At 35.7% G+C, this 21,126-nt stretch overlaps 2 protein-coding genes across 7 annotated transcripts in view; one reads left to right on the top strand and one right to left on the bottom strand.

Moving 5' to 3' along the window:
• nmo (serine/threonine-protein kinase nemo) overlaps window positions 1–14,412 on the top strand; it is a 196,389-nt gene extending 181,977 nt beyond the window's left edge. For 2 of the 6 annotated variants that reach the window (XM_074175507.1, XM_074175510.1), the window contains exons 4-10: window positions 2,872–2,978; window positions 3,674–3,759; window positions 4,360–4,548; window positions 4,692–4,901; window positions 5,515–5,716; window positions 6,943–7,036; window positions 10,993–14,412. In XM_074175507.1, coding sequence (XP_074031608.1) covers window positions 2,872–2,978; window positions 3,674–3,759; window positions 4,360–4,548; window positions 4,692–4,901; window positions 5,515–5,716; window positions 6,943–7,036; window positions 10,993–11,071 — 967 coding nt within the window. In that variant the 3' untranslated portion in view covers window positions 11,072–14,412. Of the gene's footprint in view, window positions 1–2,871; window positions 2,979–3,673; window positions 3,760–4,359; window positions 4,549–4,691; window positions 4,902–5,514; window positions 5,717–6,942; window positions 7,084–9,711; window positions 9,807–10,992 lie in introns of all 6 variants that reach the window. The other 4 variants (XR_012465493.1, XR_012465494.1, XM_074175508.1 and 1 more) reach the window with 4 other exon arrangements.
• Window positions 14,413–15,048: 636 nt separating this feature from the next.
• Window positions 15,049–21,126, bottom strand: part of LOC111504679 (very long chain fatty acid elongase 7) — a 29,781-nt gene continuing 23,703 nt past the window's right edge. Inside the window, exons 7-8 of the mRNA XM_074175506.1 lie at window positions 20,917–21,102; window positions 15,049–19,935 (exon numbers count right to left, since the gene is read on the bottom strand). Of these exons, the coding sequence (XP_074031607.1) occupies window positions 19,756–19,935; window positions 20,917–21,102 (366 nt within the window). The 3' untranslated portion in view covers window positions 15,049–19,755. The remainder of the gene's footprint in view (window positions 19,936–20,916; window positions 21,103–21,126) is intronic.

Below are 21,126 nucleotides of genomic sequence, written 5' to 3'. Positions count from 1 at the left end.
TTCTTCGAGTCTTCCAAGCAATGCAAAGTCAAACTTTGAAATGTGAAGGGAAGATTTTATCGCATTTTCTCTCTCAGGCTTGTTTTTCCATTCTCTTCAAAATGGCAATGTAGATTTTTTACCACAATTCAAGCAAAGTTTAACGATCAACTTGTAGCCCTTCAATCGTTTTTTTTTGTAATTCATGTAGTTGGTCTTATTTCTTTAAATTTCACTGTCCTATTAGTTTCGGTGTCCAGTAACGTCGATGTAATTGTTCACGTACGAGTGCAATTGCCACGCATCGGGATTTCGATCGCCGTGATCTTGCCGGATATTTTTTAATCAAAACGTCTCAACGTTCGTCTGGTTTTTCTTTGGAAGTACCGATCATTTCGAGTAATGAGTAGTCGCTTGTTCGTTTGGCGGTAGGAATGTTGTTTCCTTCGTCGAGGTGTCGCTCTGATTGATTCGTTGTTTTTTGTCTGGTTATGATCATTGCCCCTTATATTGAATGTTGATACAATGCCTGCTGGTGCTATACTTTTCAAGATACTTTTGCTACAGTAACGCGTATTATTATTATCATCATTCATCAAGGATATCAAATTAATTGAAATAGTCAAAGTGTAGTTACAAAATTCCTTTGAATTTTATTAAAGCACAGTGTTGACTTTGTTATGTCAGAAACATCGATGCTCTGCCAGAAATATCGATGCTTTGCCTGAAACATCGATGCCCTGTTAGAAATTTCAATGCTCTGCCTGAAACATCAATGCTTTGCCAGAAATATCGATGCTCTGCCAGAAACATCAATGGTCTGCCTCAAACATCGATGCTATGCCAGAAATATCGATGCTCTGGGAGAAACATCGATGCTTCGCCAGAAACATCGATGCTCTGCCTGAAACATCAATGCTCTGCCAGAAATATCGATGCTTAGCCAGAAATATCGATGCTTTGCCTGAAACATCGATGCCCTGTCAGAAATTTCAATGCTCTGCCTGAAACATCAATGTTTTGCCAGAAATATCGATGCTTAGCCAGAAATATCGATGCTTTGCCTGAAACACCAATGCCCTGTCAGAAATTTCAATGCTCTGCTTGAAACATCAATGCTTTACCAGAAATATCGATGCTCTGCCAGAAACATCGATGCTCTGCCAGAAATATCGATGCTCAGCCAGAAATATCGATGCTCTATCAGAAACATCAATGGTCTGCCTGAAACATCGATGTTTTGCCAGAAGCATCGATGCCCTGCCAGAAATATCAATGCTCTGCCAGAAATATCAATGCTCTGCCTGAAACATCAATGCTCTGCCAGAAATATCTATGCTCTGCCAGAAATATCGATGCTTAGCCAGAAATATCGATGCTTTGCATGAAACATCAATGATCTGCCTGAAACATCAATGCTTTGCCAGAATCATCGATGCCCTGCCAGAAATTTCAATGGTATACCTGAAACATCAATGCTCTGCCAAAAATATCGATGCTCTGGGAGAAACATCGATGCTTCGCCAGAAACATCGATGCTCTGCCTGAAACATCAATGCTCTGCCAGAAATATCGATGCTTAGCCAGAAATATCGATGCTTTGCCTGAAACATCGATGCCCTGCCAGAAATTCCAATGGTCTGTCTGAAACATAAATGCTTTGCCAGAAATATCGATGCTCTGCCAGAAACATCAATGATCTGCCTGAAATATCGATGTTTTGTCAGAAACATCGATGCCCTGCCAGAAATTTCAATGCTCTGCCTGAAACATCAATGATCTGCCAAAAATATTGATGCTTAGCCAGAAATGTCGATGCTCAGTCAGAAATATCGATGCTTTGCCAGCAATATCGATGCTCTCACAGAAACATCAATAATCTGCTGTAAATATCGATGCTCTGTCAGAAACATCGATGCTCTGCCATAAACATTTAAAGAAACAGCTGTCGGCATTCTGAAAAATTAGCTTCTTATCATAACTAATAAAAGGAAACGTCTTGGAATTGTGAATAAACAAACTTTATTTTCTAAAAAACATCGATTTTTTTTCACCAAAAGATGATGCTCATCTACTCTGGAGAATTTCCAAAAATATCGCAAATTGTTTTCCAAATAAGACCTGCCTGAAATTTATGATAAGACAAAACTTCAATGTCAAATAGATCAAGCTGACTTGCAGTTTTTGTCCCAACTTGGAAGAACAAGGAGAAATTTTCGCAAAAAGAAAACTGATCATAGGAGTATTTTTTTGCACAGGAGGAATACCAATTCAGCATTTTCAAACTCTTTCTATTCATAACTATGATGTATAACGTTTGGAAGAGAAAGACATAATACTCAATTTTGAAAATGCATCAAAATGAAGAGATTAAAAATCAAGGAAAACTGCCAAAAGTTCAGTTAGAATTGAAGTAGCAATATTTTTACTCGTACTTCAATATTAGATACGCATCATGAAGGCTATTATGTAGTGAATGAACTATTTATATGAAAATCTTACAACAGTTCAAAATAGATATTCATCAAACACTGGTCAATACCATCAAAAATACCAAAAGTTGAGTTTCATTATTTTCACAAACCAGGTGCCAACCTAAGTTAACCTAACCTAACCTAACATAACCTAACCTAACATAACCTAACCTAACATAACCTAACCTAACATAACCTAACCTGACCCAATCCAACATAACCTAACCTAACCTAACCTAACGTGACCTAACATAACCTGACCTGACGTAACGTAACATAACCTGACCTAACCTAACCTAACCTCTACAATTCAACGAAAATTATTGTTTTTTCGTTATCAAATGGGAAGTATTTGTTTGTGGTTACTTTCATCCTCCTATATTTTCATGTATTGTTTTCCTTAATGATTTTCTATTAGATATGTTATCACAGAGTTGCTCCAGAGCGATTTACACAAAATTATAGTTTCACATCAACCACTATCACCGGACCATATAAAAGTTTTCTTATACCAGATACTTAGAGGTAAGTACAGAACATTTTATAACCTATCGAATTTTGTGTTACATTCATTAAAAGTTTGAGTTTCTATCCTATTTATTTTTATAGCTGATTTCGCAAAAAAAAACATTTTTGTTAAAAAACTGGGGAAAAAGTGAATGAAATTGTGCAGTTGAAAATGATTCTTTAGACCACTTTCAATTTGAAAATGTGAAAATACATTGTTAAAGATATCAGTTCTGATATAATGCTAGAATAAAAATATATATTTTTTTAATAAAACGTTCTTCAACCTAGAAACCTAGATAATCCTTTTTCTAGGTAACGATATCAGGTTACATGGTATTTGTGTGATGGAACAGAGGTGAATGCTGAACAGTGTTATGAGAAATCCCCTTTTATCCACTTAGTTTATTGGATAAAGAGGAAAATGTATTTTTTACAGGGCGTAAATAATAAACTAAAATATATTCTTTGAACGACATTTTTGTCTGTATTTCTAGGTTACAAGGCAAATTGAAAAGTTACAGTATAATATGAAGCACTGAGGTTTCAATTACTCATATTCTCTGTTGGTTCAGCTTTGTTGAGACACATTAAGTCAGTTACCAACAATTTGAAGCAAAAAAAGTGGAAAAAAGCATAAAATTTTGACTTTTTTTCAAAATTAAGACATTTCTTCAAATTTCAAATATTAAAGTTGGTATTTATTTTTACAGGTTTAAAATATTTACATTCAGCTAGAATATTACATAGGGACATCAAACCTGGAAATCTACTAGTAAACGACAACTGTATTCTAAAGGTAAGATTATGCAAATTAGGTTTTTTTCAAATGGTGGAGCAACATCTACTGGAATATACGAAGTATATTCCAGTATTCCATTTTGATTGATGCTAATAACTGAAAAAACATCTTAGTGTTGGCACAAAAAAATATATAAAGATGTCCTCCCTTCAAAATATGTATATTTGGTACGACAGATTGGAACCTGCGCGATCTCCAGACTTGAAGTCACTTGATGTTTTCCTGTAGGGTTAACTGAAGATTGTATTTATTCTCAACCGTGATGAACACTTGAAAAATGATATGGATTGAAATAGAGTTTGATAATCCATGATAACAAACATTTTGTGCAATAGAAGGTTTTTTTGGAGGGAAATAAATTTTTTTGAAGCTCGTATTTTATGTTTGGTAATGTTTCTCAATTCAAAAGTAAACTCGTAATATGAGATATAATATCCCTCTACTAATTGTATCATCTTTTAATTGCCTTTTATTTTAAAGATACTTTATTTATCAACTGTGTATTAGGATACTCGTATTTGAAATGAATGATTATTTGATTGATTGATATATTACAAAAACGTAATAAAAACTCAATGATTTTTCAATCGGTTTCAGATCTGTGATTTTGGCTTAGCGAGAGTCAAAGAACCCGACACAAGCAAACACATGACGCAAGAAGTAGTGACGCAATATTATCGAGCGCCAGAGATCCTGATGGGGGCCAAACACTATACGACCGCCGTAGACGTATGGTCAGTGGGTTGTATATTCGGAGAATTGCTAGGAAGAAGGATACTTTTCCAGGTACGATAAGTCAAGTTAGGCTTCAGCCAGAACTCTTTCCAGACCTGATCCTATTGAAATTTCCGTTTCAAAATTGATTATCTCAACGATGGCCAACACATTTTCCAGATTTAAGGTCACTGAAGGATTTTTTCACGTTTCAGGCCCAAAATCCCATTCAGCAACTAGAACTTATTACGGAACTGTTGGGCACGCCATCTTTGGAAGACATGAAATATGCTTGTGAAGGTGCGAAAACACATATGCTGAGCAGGGCTCCCAAACCTCAATCTTTGTCTGCCTTATATACTCTATCTTCTCAGGCTACACACGAAGTTGTTCATTTGATGTGTCAGATGTTGGTCTATGATCCGGTGAGTGAACTATTTGTGTTACTAGAACTAGACTAGAACTAGACTCTAAATTCCCTTTGCATTCTTTTTTCTAAGACATCAAGGGTGGCTGGGGCTATGGCATAGTAGAACCTTTCATTAGTTCACTGCCAAATAAATAAATCTAGCATACTGAGATCCGGTGAGCGTGGAGGCTACCGTACTGGAATTGGTTGTTTGATTACCAAAATGATCTAGTAAGTGATTAGGAACTTGTTTGGTATCATGCGGGTCTGCTCCATCTTGTTGGAAGTAAATTCGTCGTATCATGGCCACCTAGATGCAACAGGTTTTAAAAATGTCACATGTTATGACCTAGATAACACCAAATATACTGTTGATATCCAATTCATGTCGGAATATCCTGGGACATGAAACGGATGTCCAAAAGATATCCCTCAGTGGACTTGAAATGGATATCCTTCAGTGGTATTCCTATGGAAAAAATGCATGATATCTCATGAAAGTCCAAGTTGGACCACTTCAGGAGTCCACAAGATATAATTTGGACATAATTCGGACGTCCAATGGATACTGATTCGTCCACATCCAGTATAATGAAATAAGTACCATAAATGACCATTTTCTGTTTCAGGATAAACGTATATCGGTGGTAGACGCCCTAGCACACCCCTATTTGGATGAAGGTAGGTTAAGGTACCATTCCTGTATGTGCAAATGTTGCTACACAGCTCCAAGCGGGATGAGGCAATACACTCAAGATTTCGAAAGTACAGCTCCACAACCTTTTGATGACCATTGGGAAAAGAAACTCACCTCTGTGCAGCAAGTTAAAGGTAAGCAGGTTGGTCGACAGTGATTGAGTTTGAAATGTATCGTTATTCTTATGTTTTTTATGGAACCTCTTGAGTAAGCTGTTTGGTATTTGACAGAGGTTTTGCAACAGCTGTCGCCTCAAAGCAGCTAGCTTTTAACCGTTGGTTAAATTTGGTTGGACTCCAGAAAACAATGGGTAGAAGCAGTGAAGGTATAATCCCGTTTCTGGGACAAAACCCCATGCTTTTTCTTATCGGATTTTGTCCCAAAAACGGCATTATACCGGCATTATAAAAATTTAAATTTGGGATAATGAAATTAATGTATGAATACTTTATTTTGAAGTGAAATTGACAGATGAAATTGACAGCGCCATCTGGAAAAAAAATTAAATGTAAAGGAGGGTTTTGTGATACATCATTTTGAAGCTACTGACGAATACTTCACAACCCTAGAATATGAAGTCAATATCTTTATCTACTACAAAATGGCGCCCAGTCGCCATCTTGAAAGTTTCATCTGTCAATATCACTTCAAAATAAAATATTCATGCATTCATTCCGTTATCCCAATTTTCAATTTTTTGAGTTGTCCCGTTCAAAAAATAAAAGGGGGAGGCATTAAAGAAATGCACTGTTTTGTAACTAATTAAAGAATTAACTGTATTAATCAAATTTATTACCAACAATATTTCACTATCACAAACTAATTTATATTCAACACTTAGCAAGTAACGGTTAATTTATCTCCACTATTTGAATTCCTTGTTTTACCACTCCAGTCACTTTCTGAACTCAACTGCCCTCTTGGGACGAGAAGCCGGCCTTATATATCGGTAACGATCGGTACTCAACTAGAGTTTAATCGGCGGTTGCCGACTGCATTCCTTTTGCGTGGATGTCATGTGTGCTGGCTGACATATCGGTCAGGGGCGGCTTCAGATTCATTACAGTATACCATTTAAAGAAAATATTTTCAAAGAGTATCTGCATTTTTCAAATAATTTTCGTTGGAATAAATTAAATTTCGTCTGTGTTTTTTTTCTATCATATGACAAGTTTTATTTTTCTGATAAATTGATTGAGATCTTCGCGGCCGAGATGTTCAGTATTACCATCTTCATTCGGGTTTGAAGGCCGTCGTAGTTCGGAACTGTGTCCTGACGTTTCGCCAGCACGAGTGGCTGGCTTCCTCAGAGCTTTATTCATCTTGATGATTCACCGATGACTTTGTCTTTCTGTTACAGAGGAGATGCATAAATTCATAGCGGAGCAGCTGAACACGAGTCGGGTTCCTCTGTGCATAAACCCCCAATCTGCGGCGTTCAAGAGTTTCGCCAGGTAAGACGGCCGCCGACGCCGCAGACCAGCGCAGCGCCATTGCATAGGTGACCGCACATTTCACTTACCTTTCGGTGTACGTTAAACCTCAAGTCGTTATCGTATAGTATCACGCTTTTTTCGCTTCGTTACATTATTTACTTTCACCGACACATTTTCACGTCACTGTAGCTAATTGAGGGAGTCTACACGAATATTTTTCAGTTTTCAGAAGTGGGATCAAGTCGCAACTTTGGTTGCAGGTGTGGGATTGGAAAATATAGTCAAGTTCACAAGTGCCATTTTATCAACAATTTATCCTCCAAGACCGAAAGTTACTATTTTTGTTGTTTTCTTCACCTAAAAGGTACATAGTAATTGTGATCATTTTCAACTCCTGTTATTTATGAATTATTGAGATGCATTGTTCAAAAGATTTCGAAATTTTTTGTTGTGAATCCACTACTTAGTAAAAATAATGACTCTGATATTCTTCATTGCATCAGTAAATGATAAAATATCTGTAGATATTTGATCATTTACTTATTTACATTTCACACCATTTATTGATTTTTCATCATATCTCATTTTCATTTTTATGTTGCATCATTTCAATTTTTTTGCTTCAATGAACCCTTTCAACGACAAAATAACGTACACCAAAAGGTGCTAAGTGTTTTTAATTTTCTGTTTTAGTGTATAATACTCATTATGTCACTCATTAACATAGCACCCACCCATATGATTTCCATGCTGGCGTTTGCGACTTGCAAATTTATTTACCATCGTAGTTAGTACCCTATACACGGTTTCTTTCTGTAGTTTTGTTGAGTTAATTCCGAAGCTAGTATAGGTACAAGATCTCACAATATTCAGATGTTCACAAAGTTGTAAAATTCCATGTATTTTTTAATTTTACTATATTGAACATAACTGGTGATTTTTTAAGAGGTATAGGATTTGATTTTCAAAACAACACAAATGATTTCATGCAAATGTTGTCAGCGGATCCGCTTTAGATGGCCCATGCCCAAGGTCCAATTTTGGCACACTCTTTCTAACATATCGACCGGTATTTCACGTATGAATGCTTCAATATTAGCTTCCAAAGCGTCAGTCGTTGCTAGTTTATCCCTGTAGACATGAGCCATAACATGACTCCACAAGAAATAATCCAAAGGCGTTAAATCATACGATCTAGGCGACCAATTGACGGACCCCAAACGTGAGATAAACTGTTCACCGAAAGCGGCTCTTAATTGGGCCATTGTTTCGCGTGTCGTGTGGCATGTAGCACCATCTTGTTGAAACCACACGTCGGGCATGTCCAATTCTTCCATTTTGGGCAGCAGTAACGTTCCGACCATTGTCGTCTTTGAAGAAGTACGGCCCGATGATGCCACTGACCCATAATCCACACCAAACAGTGACTTTTTTGGGATACATCGGTAGCTCTTGCAATGCTTGTAGCTTGTCTTCACTCCAGATGTGGCAATTTTGCTTGTTAAAGTAACTATTCTATCAGAAATGAGCCTCGTCGCTGAACACAATTTTTCGATAAAAATGTGAATCTTCCTTCAACTTTGCCAGCGCCCATTCATCAAATGTTAGACGTTGTGGGAGGTCGTGTGACTTCAATTCTTGCACCAGCTCTATCTTATAAGATTTTACATCCAAATCCTTTCGCAAAATTTTCCACGTAGTGGAGTAACAGAGGCCCAATTGCTGCGAACGGCGGCGAATCGACATTTCACGGTCATCACGAACACTGGCGGATACAGCCGCAATATTTTCTTCGGTCCGTATGCGTGTTGGTGGTTTAATGTCTAATAATGTAAACTGGGTTCGAAATTTAGTCACAAGCTTCCGAATAGCTCCCTCAGTAGGCCGACAGAACTGCCCATAAATTGGAAGAAATGCACGATGCACTTTTTTCACCTAGCATGAATTTTGATAATAAAATTCAATAATTTGCAAGCGTTATTCGTTCGTAAGTCGATTCATGGTTAAATTATAGACCAAACTTAACAAGTTTGACAATGACACAAGACACGATTCACGCGTGATCTGTCAAAAACAGTGTTGCCAAAAAGATACCAGCAAAAAAACTCTGATCAGTTGAATCAGAAAAATCTATTGCTTTCAGATTCTGTTTTATTTACAAAATTCATTCCATGTTTTAGAAATTCTGATGAACTTCTTGTATGTCTTGCTCTTTACCACTCTTTCAATCAGTGGTTCAATTTTTCGAAAACATTAGTTTGAAATCCGTTGAATTCAACTTTTTTGTTGATTTGTTGTGTTTCTGTTGATTTCATCTGTTTTTACAATAATCGTAGATTCTGTTCATTAAAACTTTACCATACATTTTCTAATCTCTCACCATATCTTTTTTAGTTTAGTTTAAGAATATTGTGAGGTCCGGATAGAATGTTTCAATTTGATGAATGCATGGAAGTCAAATCTGTACATCAACATTATTTTCGTTCATTGTTTGTTGACTTTTCAAAAAAATGCCGTCGCCTTGTACAGTGTTGTTTACATGATGTGTAAACTGAGTAAAATGAAATTAACTCGGGTTATTTAGCAAGTTTTCGATTACCTCTTGCTTTTCGAAAAGTTAACAATACCAACATAGAAAAAAAGGTTTCTTTTTTTAAATAAATGGCTCAAGTAAGATGATGGTTGTTGTACAGGAAGGATAACAGCTGTGCCCCTTTCAAGAAGACCCTAGAAATTCTGTTATCACCCGTCATCTTTCTCTGTGCTGCGTGATGCACTTGTTTTTTAGGTTAGTGCTTTTTTTAATTACATACTCTTTATTTCCTTCTGTTCTAACTTCACGTTCTCGAATGGTTAGTTTAGCCTGTCACTATAGTTATTTTTTGAGTATATATAGCCTTCAAATATTTCAAATAACAGGTTGTTTCAAGAGTTTTCTCCGTTTCTATAAGTATACTTTTGTAATATCTCATTCAATACTCATCCAATTCAATGGAAATTAGCGCCATTTGAATCGGTGCACTTTTTCGAACGTAACTCGAGTCGATTGATTCCGCCAGCATAAAAATTAATCTCTCGGGATTCGATGAAGTCAAGGAAGGTCGTTTTTGCCTGGACCTGATTGACGCAAGTTGTACCAGTGAGACAGTTATCGAAGTGTCCAGTTCTTCTGCCTTCCCACGCACCGTTTGTGATGGATTAGTCTCCACCAGGGTCCTCAAATCCTCGTCCTAGATTACTGTAGGTCGACCACTTCGGGGTTCATCTTTGAGGCTAAAACCCCCGGAACGAAATTTCTTAAACAAACGTCGAACATTGCGTTCATTAACACTATTATTGCCAAATGCCAGATTGATACAAAATAGATTATAAATCAAAATAAATATAAAATATAAAATACTTATATTTTTCTTTGAAAATTCTTTCTATCAAGGAGATTCTTTGCAAGACATTGTTGTTTGTGGAGGAGTTAATTTTCCTTGAAGTTTTTTGAGCTTCTACCCTTGAAAAATCGAAAAAACAAATTAATATAGATAAACAGAGAATCTGCTATTTGGGCTTTCCAAAGGTTTATATTATGCATAAACTTTTTGGGGTAAACGATTCAGTTTGTCTTTCATTACACTACAGCAGATTCTTATTGTTCTATATTCATTTATTTTTTCAGATTGTGGAAGCTCTGAGACCCAAGAAACATGGAAGGATTATAGTTGCGTAGAAGAATTGCATTTTCTTTAACCTCATCACTAATCAGTGAACTAACTTGAAAGAGCTCTTGAAAACCCCGAAAGCTATGTATACTCACAATGCACTTTTCAAAACTTTTTCATTGCTCTTGTATATACTTTCCGTTATGCATACAGATTAGACAGTTTCACACATCCTCATCATAAACAGCTTCACTGTAGATATTGCAAAAAAAAACATCATCACCTTAGTCTTTTGACTGATATTCCTCGTTCTTTCCGTTTCAGTTCTACAGTCGCCCATCCCTCGATGCTACCCCCTTCCCCTCACCAATGGGAGTCTCCTAGGGCGTTGCAGCGGAGATAACAACAACGCCCTCTCTTGTACATTGCTCCATTTTGTGTCTCTCTAATCACTATGAAATGAACTTTTATTAGCAACTAAGTAAAACCTCTACACCAAATATAAATCAGGGATTCTATGCAATGCAACCGAGGAAGGAAGCAACGTTTCGGACAATTCGCGCTGCAAAACGTTCATTATAGTGTGTGTTTCGTGTATATTTAGTCGCAAAGAGTGTGATTTTACCTAATTAATTGATTGATTACCAAGTAGATCTGCCTATCTGGATAGAGAGTCGCGTGGTTTTTGACGGGTTTGACAAAAAAAACGCTCTGTTTACTCTGGAACGATTTGTGAAGTATCAGTGCAGCTAATAGAAAAATCTGGGCCCCAGATTGGGCGCCAAAATAAAATTGTTAATTCCTGATGATCTGATATTTCACAACTTGTTTACCGATCACAAAATATCTAAGCCCCGATCCATTCGAAATCAAAACCACCGTCGGATCGAAATTTTCAAAATGTCGACTCTATTTCAGTTTCTGTACAAAGCACGCCTATGTCTCTGTATTGTAAATAACTCTGTGTTTGGAAAAGTTGAAAACAACAAAAACTACGAGTCGCCCTGTAGACTCCGTGTACAGATATCACTGCCTTGATTAGTTTAGTGAAATTAGTATATTTAGTTGTATAAGACTGGCAGTTTTTCTTTATCGAGGCAATTGAGGCAGTCTTTCAGTGTCATCAATTCAATCGAAACTGATGGATTGAACCGTTAGATCGAAACTGATGAATGTATGATTCTCCCCCCTCCACTTTCGGTCCTGGTATTTCCAGATTTAGACAAACCGAATAGTTAGCTCTATTAACTCCACTCTTAAACGCCTGCCATTCGATTAGATCTTCCTGTTGAAACTTATGATTTTTCTGCAATTCTATGATTACTGAATACTAAAAATGGTGCTGTGATAAATATAGGAAAATAGTTGAACTAAAACTCGGTTTCCTTTCTGATTCTTGATGAGGCGATCGAATCGAATAGCAGAGATTAGTTTTTTACTGATGGACAATTTTTTTAAGACATTGATGCACTGCCGTTATCTTGGAGAGATTTGGTGAGGATGAGATTGTGGTTAGCTTGCCTATTCGGAATAGTCAGTTGAACAATTTTTTGAACACTCTACGCAGGAAAATTATTTAGGTACAGGTGTCTAGAAGGTAGTATCCAGCCGCCGGTGGCCACTTGGACTACGTGACAGCTGCTTGGCTGGTCCAGCCTGTGTTGTTGAACTGCCGGCACTTTTCATGCGATTCCTAATTGGCAAAAATATTTGACATGTGATCACTGTAATTGAAAAACTTGAAATTCTATTGTGTAAGTAAAATGATTGAGTGTTTTGGTCATATAACATGGATATCTAATGTATGTTGAGTTGATATTGTTCATCTCATCACAATTAGTACTTCAACTAAAGGCAATAAGCACGTTAATAGTTGGCATTTGTATATATTTGTAGTGGCAACACAAATCATAGTGAATCAATATTTTTCAGATTACTATTATCAAAGGTAACTTCACATGCAGTATAAAATTTTAAAAAGTTCAATTGTGAATCCATCTTTTTGATATTAAGAGTCAAATATCAGTATAGCCAACCAGGAAACTGTCTAAAACATGTATGACCATTTTCATGTGAATATGATCAATTCACGTAATTGGTTATACATGTTTCCGGCGTTTTATGATTGGCAACACTGATATTTGACATATAAGGATGTGAAGAAGACATGTAATTACTGTGAATATAATGGAAAAATTTCAAACTTTGCCGCTTTTGATGAAATAAATAAATCAGTGTTGAGTCATGTAATACCTATGTCTATTGCAGGTGGAGTTTATATGGATATTGCTATTAATTTTTATCATGTAAGGGGTCAGTGTATTGATAAATTGAATATTATGTCAAATGTCAGTGTTGCCAATTGTGAAATGCCTTAAACAACTAACTAGCAAACAAAAAGCGCGAGTGAAAAATAATAAACACCCTAATGAAACAAATGACATGAAATTTTCCAAAATGTCAACTCTTTTAGGTACATGAATGAGCCTGAGTATATTAAAATTGTTCAAGGATCCACTGATGTGGAAAGTTCGATACTTTTTAGGTGGAATAATGAAAAATGTGTAAAAATGTTAGTTGAAAGAATGAGTTGAAAAATGAGTCTCACACCCACAAAATCTAACTCGACCGATTCTCTCCAAGTACAAAATTTGCCAAAACCTTGGTAGTCGTATTTTCGTTCAAGACTAAGGTAAAGACTGTGAATACTAGCAACATAACCTTACTTTTGGAGCAGCTCTATATAGGTCCATTTTAGCGGAGTTAACGTTACGTGGTGAGCCAGCCACGATATGTAGATGTCTTAGTGTCATTCGGTGTGGATATTATGTGTGCAATTGAGAATATAGAGACTGTTGAAACAATGATTGATTGTTTATATTCGAGTATATTAATGTCTGTAAGTAGTGAATTTTTTTTATCGATATGTAAATAATTTTTAAACGTGTAATGTCATTAATTTAGTGAATTTTATGTAGGGTTTTTCATTAGCGAATATGATTTTCTTGAATTTCTGAACGCAGTCTTCATTTGCATTTTTCATGTAGTGAAATTTAGCCAAACTTAGATAATTAAAAAAACCGTTGAAAAAAATTTGAACTGAAGTAGAGTTGGAAAACAATGGAACTGATGAAAAATCATAAAAAAAATTAGACCGTTTTTTCTGAGGCTTTGATACAAATTTTGTTACAGGAAAGAAAAAAATTGTTGAAGAAAATTAAATAAGAAAAATTTGGAAAAACGACAGTTGAAGAAATGTAATAACACTAAAAAAACATCTATTCTAGTACCTCTACAGTAATGTAAAAAACTCATCTTACTTATTATTTGAAATTATGAACTGTCACTGATTCCTTTTGATTTCTGACAGAGATAATGCAAATGAAGGTTTTACTGTTCAGTTCGGTATCGAATTTGTACATAATTGAGTATGTTTTTCACTCATTTTTTACTAGATTAACTCCTTCTTTTCAACTTTATTTTCATATCAAAATTGCCTCCTAATGCTCGCACATCAGATTTTTTGTCGAATGTGCGAGTATTATCTATGCTTTTATTGTGTTTCCAATTTTTAAGATTTTTGTATTTATATTCCAATGATTTTTCCAGAGATCTCACTGATGAATGTAAATAAAATGAAATGTATTCATAACTTTTTTTCAATTAATGGTCAGTCTATGTTAACTTTAGTATACTCTGATATGAAAAAAATAAACAAACTCTCAATATACAATTTATAGTTTTCTTTTGATTTTGGATTGTGTTTTGTGGAAAATTACCCGGAAAACGTGTTTGGAAAATGTATTTAAAACAGCCTAACGCCCTCTAATGACTAGTAGCAAAAGTATTTTTCCCACTTGATATTTTACTTGGACGTCTTATCAGAAGATGGCAGGACAAATAACAAAATTGAAATTTCCCAAAATCGCTACAGTCCTATTGTAAATATACAAACCATGTACGATATGGTTTCTGTGTTGGTTACTTTATGTATTTGTCATTATTATCAGCTGTCACGTGTAGATGGTGTTGTATTGTGGAGGGAAGAACTAATGAAAACCATCTTTATGTATCGGAAAGTCTCTGTCCAAAAGCATTATATTAGGGAAGCGCCACTGTAGCAAAATTGCAAATTTCAAATTAAGTGCTGAAATTAAAGAATAAGATCCAGATGTAGCCGAAGTAAAAATCCCCGCTTGCAAAAGCTTCTTAAATTACGCAATTAATCCATTAGCTCACAGTAACTTTGTTAGGTTACATTTACCAAATTATATTCGTGAATAGTTACATTTCTCATTGGATTTGAAAATACACTTTTGGGATTTCACCTGGATCGAATCTGCTCCTCTCGATGACCAAGATTCCAAAAGAAACACCATGTAAAATGCAGCATTTTATTTATGTACAAAAATATCATACAATTTTATGACTTACATAACTTACTCAACAAATATATACAAATTTTGATTGGACTACACTAAATGTAAAAAGGTTCACTATTTCGAAAGAAAAAATCGGAGTTGGTTTAAAAGAAATCAAACCTGAGAAACCTGGACATTCATTGCGAGTGAAAGTTTACACAAAACTAGCACTTCAAAACGGAAAGGATTATTCAAGATGTGTACCCCAAGGAGTAGAACTTGGACTAGTGAAAACATTTTATACGGTTGACAACTATTCTACCTGAATGGATAATTCTTTCAGATAGCAAACTGTCCGACACCCGTTTGCCATTTTGGAAGCCTCGTTCAGCATTCCGGAATTGAAGTGCCAAAGGGAAATTCAAGTATTTCACTTGATGATACACATACTGTGTCAGAACTATTTTCAGGGTTTTGTGGCCGTGGTATGCAAGTTTCTATGCCTAACGTTTCGTCCACTACTGCAGTAGACAATATCAAAGACAATGAGGTAACGGTGGAAGTGCTCAAGTTGTTCCTAAGACAAAAACTACAATGCTGGGATTTGACTTCGGTTTTATATTACTATAGGTGGGCGTGGCTCGGTTTCTCTTATGTACAATTAAAGACAGGTAGCCAGATTTTATAAATGTTCATTGCCTCCTCTTTTCCATCGAAATTATCCCTGGGTTTCTGAATTTCTAATATTTTGGGACAGTAATTTCGAGTTTTATCGAGTAATACTGTATCTTCAAATGAGATACTGTCAGTGGCTTCTTTTTTGAAAGCATGTTCAGCTACAGCTGATCAGATTCAAATATCAGCATTTGTAGTTTCCGTGTTGGGAACAACTTGAGAACTTCGACCGTTACCTTATGGCCTTTGATAATGCCTACCGCAGTAGTAGACGAAACGTCTGGCATAAAAACCTGCAGACCACGGTCCAAAAACCCGCTGCCACACAGCGGTCGTGAAAGTACAATATTTGATCAAATGGACCATAGTTTGTTCTAAAATGAATAATTTTCAATTCAAAGAATCCTAAGGAAGTACCTCATAGGCGGGTATTACTACTTTTTACTCTGTTTTGGAAACTTGAAATTTTTATTATTTTTTTTTCAATAATTATTGGATAATAATTAGAAAAAATTATTTTGCAGAAGCTTTCAAATCGTTTATTGAAAATCAGTTGAAATTGAAAAAAATATTTGAAAGGTTTGACTTATGAAAAATGAAAAAAAAACAAGAACCTATTCCAAATTGTAAAAAAAACAGTATATTTATATAGAAAAAAAAACGCTTCGTAGCAAAGAAATTTTCACTTGGAAAAAATACTAATGGATCTTGAAATTAAAAAAAGAAACAAATTTAAATTCAGTCTGTTCATAGAGATACATTTTTCAGGCAGGTTTCTCCAGTCGATTCAGTTCTGTCCTAAAAACTTTCCCAAATCACGATCTATACGAATTCCGGCTTATAAATCATTCATAAATCAACAACATCGATCTACATCATACACTTTTTCAATAAAAATTATTAGACTTCAATTCACGGTACGAAATTTTTCAATACAAAAAAAAAACTGAAACCCTTTCTTCTGTAAAACATCTAAAAGCGATTGTCTGCCAAAGCGAATGGTTGGATCTCCCACAAAAAAAAAACATAACGATAATGTATTGGTGTCTGTATTCGTGGCATTTTGTAGAATAATCTTTCTGCGTTATTCGGACACAACTTTTTTAGCTGATCTCACTACTGCTACGTCGGAAACAGTAAGGCATAAGTTTGGTTACCTTAGAGTTATCAAGCAATTTTAATTTTTTGTAAATAGCTCAAAAATGGCCATTCATAAAATTTTCATTGTCCTCCCAAATAAGTCTTACAATAGGGGATCACCTGAAAAAGCAATTCATACAGTCCACTTTCTCCCAAAAAGTCGCAAACTCTTTATTCATTTGTAGCATCAACAAAGAATCTGATGCAAACTCTTCTACCTACCCAGAACTGTTGAATATTTGTGTTTTGTAAGCTTATTCTTTCGTTGATAGTGTCACAAAATTTCATAAAAGACAAACATTTCATCTCCTCTGAGAGGAGTGTGTTTCTTCAAACGAAATTCTACACCTCATCTTCTTTGGCCAATGTATCTCCTGGCATATCTCAATAAATAACCTGTTTGACACCCCAAAAACGCGTAGGGAGCTTCTTTCCACAAAACCTGATGTAATTATTCAATATCATCAAATAAAGTTTGAAGAATCCCAACTTTTCCGAAAACCAAAGAGTTATTGATGATTAAACAGTTCAACTGCCAATAAGAGTTATAAAAATGATGTGCCGCCCTTCAGAGCTTTCGTATTGTTGTTTTTTTTTGTTAAATCGCTATTGAAAAACTATCTTCATTGGGAGATCCACTAGATAAAAAAATATGAAAACCTAATGCTGTCAAAACATAACGAGGTGAAATATTTTGTTTCAATGAATACATAAATCGGTTATTCCTGCTACCGCATAATGACAACAGACTTCTTGAAGCTTTTGATTATTTCAACTTTTCATTTTTATTTTGTGCCACTTTTGTATTGGAAAGCAAATACTCATCAGATTCACTAATTCAAACTATGGTAAGTACAAAAAACCGTCAGCACAACGAAAAATTTGTGTGTCACCTCCAACGACAACCTACGAAAGCTAAGCTAAAACAGTTATTGCTGGAACTTAAACTTTTTCTGTTGTCAGACTTCAGGCACTAACGGTCAAACATTATGCAAGCATAAAAAGACCTTTCTTTCGATGGCCCTCCATGATAGATGAAAAATTGGTTTCAGGTGTGAACGAACCGAGTTTCCACACAAACATATCGAGAGTCGCCCACGGATCAGTTTCAGGGCCATATTTAAAGCCCATGTGTAGCAGATGTAAAGCAGTGGATTTGAAGGCATTCCAACAAGGCAAATATTTGCAGTATTTGACAGCTGATGACAAGGGAAGATAAGAAAACAATGCAAAACATCATAAAAACCAAGATATTTTGAACCCAAAACATAAAGAACTAGATTCCTCATCTATTTGTGGTTGATAGTATATAGGAAAAATTTTCAGAACTGTCAGGCAGTGATATAATAAATGTATTCTAATGAATAGTGCAAGTACAATTAAAATGCAATTAAAGGGTTAAATAAGCCCAGTAAGTGAAAGAAATATAAGAACAGCCTAATTGTCCAGTGTATTACAGGGTTAACCCTGCCATTTATAATTCAATATATTGAAATTTCTAACTACATAAGTGAGGAGCAATACAGTAATTGTGAAATAAGTATTAAGGTGTTATATTGCAGATCAATTCATTCGAATATCTCCAAAAAATGTAAAAAATGGTGTCAGAAGTGGGATACATTTTTATGAATTTATGAGTAAGTCTAGAAACAGCAGCAATGTAAGACTGAATATTGGGGAACTCAATGAATGTCAATGGTCTATATGCTTTTTAAAGGCAGTTCTCAATATTCAACTCAATGTAGACATTCCAACTGATGCATACTCTCTTGACAGCATCAAAACTAAGGATTCAGAATGGACAACATTCACATTCATTTCACAGGAAATACTGTCCACATATGTTGATACTCCAACAGCTGTGAAGAAAACGTTGGTAAAAATACAAAAATTAAATCAATGATTAACACAGTTTTGTTAAAAAAGATGGGGAGGAATAACTCACTGTACAAACACTAATAATTTTCGACGAAGTATACGACAGATACGTAGATATGGACATCTCGATTGGTTTCATTTTTCTGATAGTTCCTGAACGACAAAAGATAGAAAATTCCCTGCCATTTCAATGGTATGAAACGCTTTTCACAGGACAATTTTGCTGACTCTTGGACAGTTTCCTGTTAGTAATTATTTCAACCAAAGCACTGACCAAGACTATTTGACAGTAACTTTCGATAAAGCACTCAAAATTTATATAAAGTTGCCTGAAGGTATTCTGATATCTCTAACATGGCTTATCTTTGGTTAAGAATGATTTCCTGTCTCGAACCCAAGACAGATATACTGAAGAAGACTGATGATAACAAGCAGTGCAAAATTAAAGATTCGAGAAATGACTAACAGATGATATCAAAGAATTTTCAATGGGATTCCTTACAAACGACCATTAGCACCCCTAGGAACAGTCTAAAACCCACTCCCTTTACTCATTCATAAAACAAGTCAACTTTTGTATCAGCGCACCGCAGGGATCAATTCCAGACCCTCTTATATTCAAAGTTCACACTTGCATGAACCGAATCAAGATGATGAACGAATTAGGTTCGAAATGCCTTTGTGGAAACTCGGTAGTTCTAAAACGTATGAAACAAAACCCCCAGTGATATAATATATATACATATATAAAATCAACGTAAACATAAAATTTACATCAGCGAAAAATTGAACCCTGAGTTTTCAATTTTGAACAACAAAAACATAAATCACCCTACAACTGATAAATACTTATTAAATAAAGAAGACTAAATGCATCAACAAGGGTAAAAACCAATCCTTGACGGTGTCAATGTTTGCCTCAAGGTTCCGATCATCCGCGAAGATTGGTTTAGACGACATTTGTTAAAGTCGCGCGCTGAAAATACGGTGAAATTTGATTTCATAACCTAAAAAATTATACAAAACTGTAGTTTTATTCTACTTTTTTGCTGGTCGTCTTCACTATGGACTGCGTTACGAAACCTTTTGTGCTTCCGTTGGAGTAGCACGCCTCATACGAATCAGAGTACTCGCTCTTGATGTAGGTGTTGTTGAGGGTTCCGTTGCTGTTCGATTTCTTGATACCGTTTGGTAATTTGTCATCAAGTAGTTGCTGAAATAGAAGAATATTATCTTTATGTGAGAACTGCAAAACTATTATCGTCTGAAATTTTACACTTTTGTGATGCACTGTTTCGATCACCAAGTGATCATCTTCAAGAGGAAGATTAATCTCTCTCTTTTATAGATTAGATACATGTTTATTGGTTCGAGAATGTCCACGGCAATTTTCATTATTTAGGAGTCCAGGAAGTGAACAACTGAGCAACTGGAATTTTTAAAGTTCAACACCCCGTCACTGGTAACTGCCATCAGAATCTGGTAATCATACTGGGCTAATCTGGACCCAACATCTAGAAAAATTGGAAAGAAAGCTAGCAGTGATGTTGGTCAGATATATTTACAGAAAGACCAAAATCAGACATTAAGTATTGTCCCTACACTAGTCTTTCTCAAAGGGGGCGGTGGAGGCCTATAGGAGGGCATTAAAGGGCACATAGAAGATCGAGGGGTTTTGAAGCCGTTTTGGAGGGCGATAGCTAATATAAAAACGTTTTTTTTTTGCTTTTAACACAAACTTTACCGATCCTTTACGCTTAACGCGCGTTTCCTCGATTATCGCCATCTAGGGGACTAGATAGTAACCATGTCCTGTTCGATAGTTGTCAAACTGTACAATAGATGGCGGTAAGCTACAATGCGAAGCGAGAAGATTCTAGTCTCCATTCTCGAAAGTACTAGGCCCGCCCGATTTCAACTGATTGCTATTTCCCACAGAAGTGCGTTGTTGTTCTTGAAAACTGGTAATGATTTGTAGATCTTCAACGTACGAAGATACTGCCCAGGATTGAAACATTCATCAATATGTGTGATAGATGAGATTCAAAGTGTGAAAACACAAAATGCTGTCGTAGCTTTTCAGGCTTCCGGATATATCTGAACTTCGATTCAAGACAAGCTATGGACTTCAAGGAGTTATAGTCATTAGCATTCATTGTCAAGATTTCATCATCAAGATAGGAACATTACTTACCATGCAAGCTAAATCGGATATTTTCACAGCCTTCTTGTTGCTAGTGTATTTGACTTTATAAAAGTCGGAGAATAAAAACAAAAACATGATGCCGTGAAGGGCGATCCAGACCATGAAGCCTTTGGGGTAGTTGCATTCCGTGAAGAGGAGCTGGAACTGATGGATGAAGATGGCGACGAACTGAACCTATAAGGAAATTCAAAATATTGG

This window comes from Leptinotarsa decemlineata, unplaced genomic scaffold (assembly GCF_025532065.1).
Source record: "Leptinotarsa decemlineata unplaced genomic scaffold, Ldec_3_MD MMD2_tig00001064_RagTag_RagTag, whole genome shotgun sequence".
In the NCBI taxonomy this organism is placed as follows: domain Eukaryota; kingdom Metazoa; phylum Arthropoda; class Insecta; order Coleoptera; family Chrysomelidae; genus Leptinotarsa; species Leptinotarsa decemlineata.
Note: the sequence above shows the minus strand (reverse complement) of the source record. Positions and strands in the feature narration are given on the sequence as shown.